This window comes from Meles meles, chromosome 15 (genome assembly GCF_922984935.1).
Source record: "Meles meles chromosome 15, mMelMel3.1 paternal haplotype, whole genome shotgun sequence".
Classification (NCBI taxonomy): domain Eukaryota; kingdom Metazoa; phylum Chordata; class Mammalia; order Carnivora; family Mustelidae; genus Meles; species Meles meles.
In genome coordinates this window covers 55282172-55292609 of record NC_060080.1, presented here as the reverse complement: position 1 = coordinate 55292609, position 10438 = coordinate 55282172, and the positions used below count along the sequence as shown (strand labels likewise).

At 42.0% G+C, this 10438-nt stretch overlaps 1 protein-coding gene across 1 annotated transcript; it reads left to right on the top strand.

Moving 5' to 3' along the window:
- The first annotated feature begins 166 nt into the window (after positions 1-166).
- Positions 167-9828, top strand: PNO1 (partner of NOB1 homolog). The gene is made up of 7 exons (XM_045978627.1): positions 167-452; positions 689-838; positions 2253-2336; positions 2723-2783; positions 3009-3126; positions 8410-8480; positions 9321-9828. Exons 1-7 carry the CDS (start codon positions 246-248, stop codon positions 9386-9388), a joined length of 759 nt encoding a protein of 252 aa, XP_045834583.1. The 5' UTR covers positions 167-245; the 3' UTR covers positions 9389-9828.
- The last annotated feature ends 610 nt before the right edge of the window (positions 9829-10438 follow it).

The window sequence follows — 10438 nt, the reverse complement described above, 5'->3', positions numbered from 1 at the left end:
CGGCTGTGAGTGGCGGAGCCAGAGGCGCAACATAGAAATCAGGCATATTTTAGGATGTCCTCTCCTTCCTACCGCAGCAAACGCACAAAACCCTGCTTCAGGTCCCCGGCGTGGGACTTCTTAGGAAACGGGGCGGGGGCCTGGGGCTGGTTGGCGGACGCTGGACCCTGCGTGGCGCGCCTGCGCGGTGCGGCGGCACACGCGTTCGAGGCGGAAGCACATGTCGGAGCTGGAGATAACCAGCCATGGAAACGGAGATGGAGGCGCAGGGCGCCGGGGCGGAGGACGGCTTCACCCAAGTCACCCGCAAGGGTGGCCGGCGGGCGAAGAAACGGCAGGTTGAGCAGCTGTCCGCCGAGGGGGACGGCGGGGATGCTGGCCGCATGGACACGGAGGAGGCCCGGCCCGCGAAGAGGCCCGTTTTCCCTCCTCTCGCCGGGGATGGATTCCTGGTACTAGCGGGGACCGTGGGACGGGAAAGGGACCGGAGCCAAAGGTGGGCCAAGTCGGTGGTCCCTGGGGGATGTTGAAAGTGCGGGGACTGTTCTTTACTGACGTCCTTAAAGAAGTGACTCTCTTGCACGAAGTTCAGTTTTTCAGTTAAAGCTTCTTGTGGAAGAACTGTCAGTTTACAGCTCCACCTCCATCCCTCGATACATCTCCCGACTTGTGTGTTCTTTTATTGTAGAGTGGGAAAGAAGAAACAAGGAAAATTCCTGTCCCAGCTAACAGATACACGCCATTAAAAGAGAACTGGATGAAGATATTTACTCCTATTGTAGAACATTTGGGACTTCAGATACGGTTTAACTTGAAGTCGAGGAATGTAGAAATTAGGGTAAGGAGAATGTCAAACATTTCCCAATATATTAGGGTTTCTCTTTCCTACAGGGGTGAAAAGACGTGAATAGAAGTTCCTTAATGGGACTTATTTTGTTACGTGGTCGTTATACAGTTTTCTCAAGTAGCATAGTCAGTTGGAACTTCTTGAATGTCTTCAAAATTTGCTTCAGCACAAATACTAGTTGAATTCATAGAGTGGACAAAAGGTCATAACCAAAATTTTGGTTATGCCTGTGCGTGTATTTTATGATGCTCCTAGCAGAGCAGTGAGCCAGATATGGGGCTGGATCCCTGGACCCTGCAATCATGATCTGAGTTGAAGGCAGCCACTTAACTGAGCCACCCAGGTGTCCCTGAACTTGCCTTTTAAGTAGGGATCTAAGTCCCAAGTTCACCTGACCAACTCTTTGAACGTTTTTATGTCCACACCTGTGGGGGACTTTGCTGTTTGAAGAAAGCCCTCTACTCCATACTTTTTCCAGCCTCAATTCCAGGCATCCCTTGGAGTCTGGCTTAAGTGCTTTCTTCTCTAGGATTGCTGTGTGTTTTAGTCATTTCTGCGGAGCCTACACTCTTATTATGCTTGGCTGTCTTACGACTCGCAGAGGCATCAATTTGGATTCCACTCACTAATCAATTTGGATTCCATCCTGTTGGGACTGCAGGATGCCAGGCACACAGTGGTGCTTTGGCATGCCCCACGTCATTTTAATCTTTCAGACAGGCCTGTGAAATAGTCATATCCCCACTGTTTAGATGTGAGGAAACTGAGTCAAAGGAGTAGGTTAGTCAGAGTCATCAAAATCATTCACTAACAGGTGAGTCTTGTTAGTCCTGAAAGGATCCCCCCACTCTGACCTTTTTATTTTACAAATGAGAAAACTTAAGACCTGGAGACCTATGGGACTTTCCCAAGTTCACATACAAGATTGGAACTGGGAACTAGTTTTATACATGCATTATACAACCTTGTGTAGTTAGAAATTTGTCAAGTATGTGGTTTCCTCAACTAAATTGGAGTCTTTGTGGAAGAATGGAATTGATAATTTTGGAACCAGACCTGTTTCAGAATTCTGCCTTTTTCACATTTCAGTACTTCAGTTTTCTCAAATATAGAACTTTTCGTATTACCTAACTTTCAGAAGCTGTTGTGTGTGAAGCACCTTTGCGGTGCCTGTCACTTTTAGTGGCTGGGGTTTCATGAATAGCCGCTATTTCTGCAGTTATCTAGTAAAGCCTTTAAGGACAAGATCACTGCTTAAACCATTCGTGGTAGTTAGTCCTGGAGTTGGTGCTTTGGGGAAACATCAGCATATGATGACGATTATAAGCTGATGATCACTCCTAGTGTTGTACTAGAATATTTTCATCTCCAGTCATAATATGTGCCCCCCCTTTTTTTTAAACAGACTTGTAAGGAAACCAAGGATGTTAGTGCGCTGACAAAAGCAGCTGATTTTGTGAAAGCCTTTATTCTTGGGTTTCAGGTGGAGGTAAGTGATTTCCTGACATCTAAAAGAGGTGCTTAAAAACACTTAATATGAGGAGCACCTGGGGGGCCCAGTTGGTTAAGTGTTGCCTTCAGCTCAGGTCATGATCCCAGGATCCTGGGATTGAGCCCCGCACTGGTCTCCCCACTCTGTGAGGAGCTTGCTTCCCCTCTCCCTCTGTCTGCTACTCCCCCTACTTGTGTGCGCTCTCTGTGTCAAATAAATAAAATCTCTTAAAACACACACACGTACACACGTAATACGAATGTTTCAGTGGATTTGGGCTTTTTTAAAAAATTGAGTTTTCTAGGTCTGGTGAATTTTAACTTAATAGTTATTCTCAGCTATCTAAATGGAAGGGTTTCACAGCATTTATATTTATGTTGTAGGACGCACTTGCCCTCATTAGGTTGGATGATCTCTTCCTAGAGTCTTTTGAAATTACAGATGGTGAGTATAAGGTGGTCTTCTCCTGTTAACTGTTGTATTGCCGACTTTGTATTGCAGGGGACTCTTAGCTTTCTAATAGCATCAGTTGACCTGTATTAGCAGGTTTTAAAAATACATATTTTTTGTATCTTTTAGTAGGGAAATTTGGGTAGTGATTAAAGTTCATTACGGAGCAGGTGGTATCCTGGCATTGCATGTCTTCTGAGGCTTTGATCTCTCATTTAGTGAAACCCCTAAAGGGAGACCACCTGTCAAGGGCAATAGGAAGAATCGCTGGCAAAGGAGGAAAAACCAAATTCACCATAGAGAACGTGACACGGACACGGATAGTTTTGGCTGATGTGTAAGTATCTGATCTTGGGAAAATTGCTGTCCTAATTTATATTTGACCTTTTGCTTGTTTCAAGAAATCATAGTTTGTATTTTATGCATAATATTGCTACTGACTCTTTGTCAATATATGGTTCTGAATGAAATACATAGTTACTTCGAAAGCAGATGAAGTTATCTGAGGAAATCTTGGGAATTCTAGTTTTTCTCGGTTAGCAATAAAGAACAATAAAGGGGCACATGGTGGCTCAGTCGGTTAAGTGTCTGCCTTTGGCTGGGTTCCCTTGGGCTGGGAACCCACCTTCGGTTGGGTTCGCCTTCAGTCTGGGTTCCCTGCTCAGCCGGGAGCCTGCTTCTCCCTCTGCCCCTCCCCCCACTTCATGCTCATTCTCTCTCTCTCTCTCTCAAATAAATCTTAAAAAAAAAAAAAATTAATGGAAATGTTTAGAATTACTATTAAAAGAAGTTACATGACAGGTGAAGATTTAAGTACTATCCGAGGGGACTCCTAAACCAATAGGAGACAGCAAGGAATGGGGTTTTTTAATGCCATTGTGACTTTTCTTTTCAAGAAAGAAATATATGTGTATAGTTTTATACATATTTTAAAACTATATATAAAGGCCTTTCCTAAAAGGACAATGAGTATTGCACGTTGGGTGAGAAACCAGGGAGCAGCTCTGTGTGAACAGAAAGAAGATGATACAGGTTTAAAGTAAGGGTGCAGGAAGTCAAGCTGGGATTAGCCCTCGTGGGGGTTGAAGCTGCTGTGGGGCAGGTTGGGGTTGCTGGCAGATGGTATGGAGATTAGATAGTGCCATGAAGTTGGGGGACAAAGCAGGTGACTGACAAGAGGAGGGACGTGTCTGCGGCTAAGCACAGAAATAATTATATTTAAAATCATACTAACTTGGCTGTAAACGCGGGCTCACCATTTTTTAGAACCTAAATTTTAGACTGTTTTACACTCAAGGGATAACAATGATACCATGTTGATGCCCGGTTACTGGAAGACAGGTTTATTAGAATTTTTATCTTTGTGAGGGGAGCCTGAAGGGGCCATGAGGAAAACTTGCTTTGCACTAGACATTTTAAAATACTTTGAAATGCATACTACATTTGGAAGTATCATACGTAGCCCTAAAAACCTTTGCTAACTTAAAAATCAAAAAATACAGCTGATGTGCTAATCAAATTATAGATACTATGATGTATCAAATTCTAAGTATCAGCCTGCTTCCCTCTCTCTGTCTGCCTCTCTAATTGTGATCTCTCTGTTCTCTTTCTCTTAAATAAAATCTTTGAAAAAAAAAAGTTCTAAGTATATTGATGTGTTAACATAAAATTTACTAGTCGAACTGTTTGTTTTTGTTTTTTTTTAATATTTTATTTATTTGATATATAGAGAGAGATCACAAGTAGATAGAGAGGCAAGTAGAGAGAGAGGGGGAAGCAGGCTTCCTGCTGAGCAGAGAGATCGATGTGGGGCTCGATCCCAGGACCCTGAGATCATGACCTGAGCCGAAGGCAGCGGCTTAACCCACTGAGCCACCCAGGCGCCCCTGAACTGGTTTTTTTTTAACAGCTTTACTGCAGTATGATTTACATACAAAAAACACTACCGTATTTAGTATCCTGTTCAGTGAGTTTTGCCCAAATCTATAGTCCTTTGATCCCACCTCAGTCCCAGGCAATCACTGATCTTTCTGTCATGGTTTTACCTTTTCTAGGAATTTATATAAATGGAAAAACACAGTATGCAGCCTTTGGGGTATGGCTTTTTTTAATTAGCATGCTGTTTTGAGTTTCTCCATTTCGCTGGGTATGTCAGTAATTTCTCTTTATTGCCAAGTACTCTTGTAAGGTATTGCATTTTGTTTATCCATTCAGGTTTGATGGACGTTTGGGCTGTTTTCAGTTGGGGTTATTATGAATAATGTTGGCTATTACTGAATTACTTTTGTATCTTTCGGGTTTTTTTCCCCAAACTGAATTACATACAACTTGAACTTGAGTATAGTGTCTTGAGTGTTCAGTATAAATAGGCTAATTGGAAATCCACACATTCATCCACTTACTAATTATGGTATAACTATTATGTGGACTACGGGTATGCACCCATGGGTGGTGTTTTTGATGAGTTGCTGGTAACCTGGTGGTAAAATACAGTATGATGTGAGCAAGATAAAAAACTAAAAGCTATTCCCAATGTATTCAGTGCTTCAAATGGGAAATAGTGTTGCCTGTGTGTCCCGAGACCTCCGTACCATCCCAGCCGCGCCCATCACTTTGGTGGTTTGGGCAGCAAAACTGCTCACACTTCAATCGTGCTCACTGTTCCTCATCTTTCCTGCACCATTGTCAAGAGTTTTTATCAAAGTTAGACACACACATACTTGAGCAAGCCCCAAATTTCTACCTCTATTTCCTCTTCCTCAGAGGAACTAATTTCACCTCTTCCAGGTAATTTTTAAAAACTATTTATCTCCAGGTTTTCAAATACCGTGTTTATATACCAGCTTTCTTTTTTTCATCATTGACCTTCTACCATGAAAGATGAAAATTTAGCTTTTTTTCATCTCTCCCCCAACTTCTACCCCATGTACTCAGCCCTTCTGACAGCCACGTTGCTCATGCGTCCCTGAGCTCCCCATATGCCGTGGGTTTTGTGAGACCGGTGTTCAGCGTTACCTGTGCATGGGGTCCATGCTTGGTGTGTCAGCAGCCGGCCCGGGTGATGACCGTGATTCTGTGATCATTCTGTCTGCCCTTACCACTTTGTTTTCACGTGAAAAAATTCTTACGTTTGTGCTTTCAAATTACCAGTACAGTTGAGTAAAAAGCTGTACATCGTCATATCTCCGCGCGGTGTATCTGGGTGCAGCAAACGTTTGAGCAGCCTCTCCTGGAGCCTGCTTCCTCAGAAGCACTGCTACCCTCTCTGCCTGGCGCCCAGTTGGTGTCCTTGGTTCTCCTTTCACCTGTGCCCTTCCGCTATGTGAATCCCTTGGTTGTTGGGTTCTCTTTCCTGTGTATTCCTAAGGTTCTCTTGTTTATTTTTCTTTTTTAATTTGAAATTTTATGCATTGCAAAATGAGCACCACAGTAGGTGTGGTTAACACCCTTTACCACAGTTATAAATTTGTTATTTTGTGTATGAAACTTTTAAGATTTACTCTTGGCAACTTTCTATCATGTAGCACTGTGTTATTGACTAGATTGACACGCTGTATTGACTAGATTGACACGCTGTACCTTATATCCCCAGGACTTCTTTTCTAACTGGAAGTTTGACTCCCTTCGTTCAGGTTGCACACCCTGCCACCCCTGAGTACTCCTCATTTTGGTGCCGTATATAGTCCACGAGCTAGCTTAGCTAACATTTTTTGAGAACTTCTAGTTCCAAAGGTGTCCTCTCTCCTGGCCGACTATACAGTTCTGTTCTATAAATCACATCCATTGAGAATTTTGAAGACATTGCTATATCCAGGCTTTCAGTGTTGCTGTTGAGAGGTCCAACGCCATTTTTATACCTGATTCTTCGAGCGTCCTATCTGGCAGTTGTATTCTCTTCATCCAGTGTGTTCTGAAATTTCATAGTGCTATGTGTTGCCGTGGGTCTATTTTTATTCATCTTACTGGACTCTTTCAAACTAGACACTCATTTTCTACAATTTTCAGAAATTTTCTTGAATTACTTTGGTCTCGCTTTTCTTTCCCCCTTCCTATCTGGAATTCCTTTCTGTAACTCTATTCTTAATATCGTACCCTGGACTCATGGGTGCATGAAAATAGCTTTTCTGACCTTACTGATCTGATTTTGTTTTTGCTGTTTCATTCTTTTTCCCCCTGGTCTCCATTTCTCTTTCTTCACCTTGCTGGTTGTAGCCTGTATTTTGTAGTAGATGCTTCCATCAGATTCTGGAGATCCTCCGTGTGTGTGCACACATGCACAAGAGGGAGGCAGTAAAGAGCAGACCAGAAGCCCTGAGCTCCTGGGGTCTGGAGCCAGCTGACCGTAGGCTTCCCTTAGGGTAACTGCCACTTTTCTGTAATTGCTGTTTCTGATACATCTTTTAGTTTTTGTTTTGTTTTTTTTTTTTAAGATTTTCTTTATTTGAGAGAGAGAAGAAGAGTATAGAGGGAGAATGAGGAGCAGACTCCCTGCTGAGCGGAGAGCCAGAGGTGGGGCTCGATCCCAGAACCCGGGGATCATGACCGAGCCAAAGGCAGAGGCTTAACAGACTGAGCCACCCAGGCCGCTTCTCTTTTGGACTTTTTTATTGAGCAGATCAGGTTCCCGGAGAGAAGCATTCTCTAGGCTCTTTGCTGCCAGACTTTGAAGTCTGGTTAAGGAAGATAGTTGGAGGTCTCAACATCCAGTGTGCAGATATTTGCTTCCTGTTGCCTGTTTTCAACATGGCATTCCTACTTCAGCTGGACCTGGACCTGGTCGAGACACCAGGTCTTTTGCCTTGCCCATGGAGCAACACCACGCATCCCCCTCCCATAATTTTGCCAGTTACAAGGGGTGGTTGCCTGATTGTACACAGAGTGGGGAAGAAAATCTAGAGCATCTTGAACAGACTGTGTCAGTTTTGCCCCCATTTCAACATGCCTGAGCCTGTCTGGATGACCCAGTGTTCTGTGATATTCCCACTGAGAGTTTTGGTGTCAGTTACTGACATTTTGGAAGATGGGCTCAAAAAGACAAAACACTGTATTATCCATCTTGAGTCAGTCAGCCAAGAATTTCCCTTAGTAGGGTCTGGATGATCCTGAGTAGTGAAGAAATTTAGATAACCTTGAGAAAGCTTTGCAGTTGAAATCCAGATGCTTTAATTAAGTGCAATGTTACTTCCATTTCTGGGTACTTAATACCAGCTCTGCCACTGTGTAATCATGGGCAGGTGTGTGTGTTTTTTTTACTTGTAAATTCTTTCCTCATTTATAAAATGAGAAGACCACCTACCTTAATAAAACTCATATGAGGATTAAATGGGAACACATAAAGCCCTAGCACATAAAAACAACCCACTTGGTGGTAGCTGTTATTAGCCAAGATTACCTTAAAAAATTCATTTCTTAAAATTGTTTTTTGTAATTTTTTATTGGGCTATAATATATATACCATAGAATTCCCCTTCAAAATTATTTTTAGTGTATTTAAGAGTTGTGCTACCATCACCACCATTTTTATTTAAGAACCTGTATTGTGATTTTCCAGAGTTTCTGGATCATGGGATTTAGTTAAGGAAATGCTTTTGTTGCTAACTTGTCTCACATTCTCTTCCAGGAAAGTTCACATCCTTGGCTCTTTCCAAAACATCAAGATGGCAAGAACTGCCATTTGCAACCTCATCCTGGGTAATAATAATGTATAATTATAATAATAATAGGGAATTTAGAACTCAAACCATGTTTGCACATCAGCTCAAATTAAGTATAATGTTAAAGAAGTAGAAACTCTTAGAGGTTGGCAAATGTGGACCTAAAGAAAAAAGGAATATTTTTGCTTAGATTTCATCAGTCTGCTAGAGAAAGAAGTTTATTGGGTTATAGTGCTTAAATCTTGGCTGCGTTCCCCTGAGGTGCAGTGAAAAGCCATTCCAGGATAGCAGGCAGTATGTTTTAGGCTTCGATGAAAAAAGAGCTGCTCATCACCATCAGTCAGCTTAATTAATGCACTTCGTCTTGTTTTTGTTTTTGTAATTTTATTTGAGGGTGAGCTAGCATGAGCAACTGGAAGGAGGGGGAGAGAATCTTAAGCAGACTCTGCACTGAGGGCAGACCCCCAAGGCAGGGCTCGATCTGACGGCTCTGGGGTCATGACCTGAGCCAAAACCAAGAATCAGACATTCAACCGACAGCCACCCAGAGGCCCCAGTCCTGTTTTTCAAACTGTGCAGCAAAGTCAGTAACTTCTGGTACCAGTTACAGGATTGTAGTAGTTTGCTCTAAATGGGATTTTCCATCAGTGCCCAGATCTGACTGACTAGCTTCTTTTTTGAAATATCTAGATAAGTCAGTGCCTTTGCCTCTTAGGATGTAAAATATTTTTGGAGAGTATTTGGGTATGATTTATGGTTCTTTTGTTGATTTAAGAGCAATCCACTGGAAAATGTGCTCTTTAGTTGTAGACCGCCTATCATGTGTCTTCTATTTATGTGAGTATATTTGTATAGATGTGTTTCTTTTCCTCTGCAGGAAATCCTCCATCAAAGGTTTATGGCAATATCCGAGCTGTGGCTAGCAGAGCAGCAGATCGATTCTGATTTCAAATCAGAGACCTTTTGTCTTTGGACTCTAGAGAAAAAGCCCTTGCCCTCTGCACATGCTTATAAGAAACCACACGAAGAATTTTTCAGTCACGTTAAGCCTCCATCGCTGCTTCTGTTCTCAGCCAGAAGCATCAACAGAAAGGTCTGATAATATTCACATGCAGCAACTTGAGGATAATTCCCCTATCTGAATTTATTATCATTATTGTACTTACACTTTAATTATAATTTGTCACTTCGTTTTAAATAAAAAGATTTACTTAGTTTATAATTCTATTGAGAAACTTGTTTAAACAATCCTATATGAATTTATTTATAAATTTATAACTTTTTATAAATTTATAATCGTTTCTTGTCTATGGAGTGTAATTAAAACAATCAGCTTACAAAATCACTCTGAATCCTTAATACAGAGTGGTACGTAGGCTTTTTAGAAGCAGTTGATGTGAGGAAAGAATTTTATTTTTCAAATAAGCACTCGATGAAAGTAGCCGACCTTACCAAAGTGTGGGTGAAGGTAAAATATGGTAAAAGAATGTTTTTACCAGGAAAACTACAAAATTCTGCAAATGTAAGAGCTTGTTTTAACTAGTGTCTGCCTATTCAAATACTCATTTGGTAAGTATTTAATGTAAGTATTAATCTTTAAAGTATTTAATCTTAGTAGACACTAAGAGGTAGGTAGAATTCTGGACGATTGAGGAGGCTGTTGGTGGACAATGGGCAGAAAAAAAAAAAAATCACTGCTTTTGTGGAGTTTTCATTTTATTTCAATAACCAAGGAAGACAAATGTGCAAAAATACCTAAATTCTGTCAGCAGAGAGAAAAATGTTCTGGAGGAAGAAAAGAGTGGAGATAAAGGAGACGCAGGTGTAAGAATATGTTTACATGGGGTGGCCAGGACACACCTGAACAGACCTGGTAGCATTAGCTGTGAGGTCTCTGGTGGGGGAGACGGTACAAAGGCCTGCAGCAGCAGCAGGCCCAAAACTCCAGGAACCACAGGAGGCAAAGGCAGTGGGAAGCAGAGGAAGAGTGACTAC

Bases quoted from the DNA above. Each gene is read 5' to 3' on its own strand.
- PNO1 (XM_045978627.1), top strand. From the start codon at position 246: ATGGAAACGGAGATGGAGGCGCAGGGCGCCGGGGCGGAGGACGGCTTC. The intron at 839-2,252 runs GTAAGGAGAATG...TTTTTTAAACAG, and splicing joins CGAGGAATGTAGAAATTAGG to ACTTGTAAGGAAACCAAGGA. The intron at 8,481-9,320 runs GTAATAATAATG...TTTCCTCTGCAG, and splicing joins CATTTGCAACCTCATCCTGG to GAAATCCTCCATCAAAGGTT.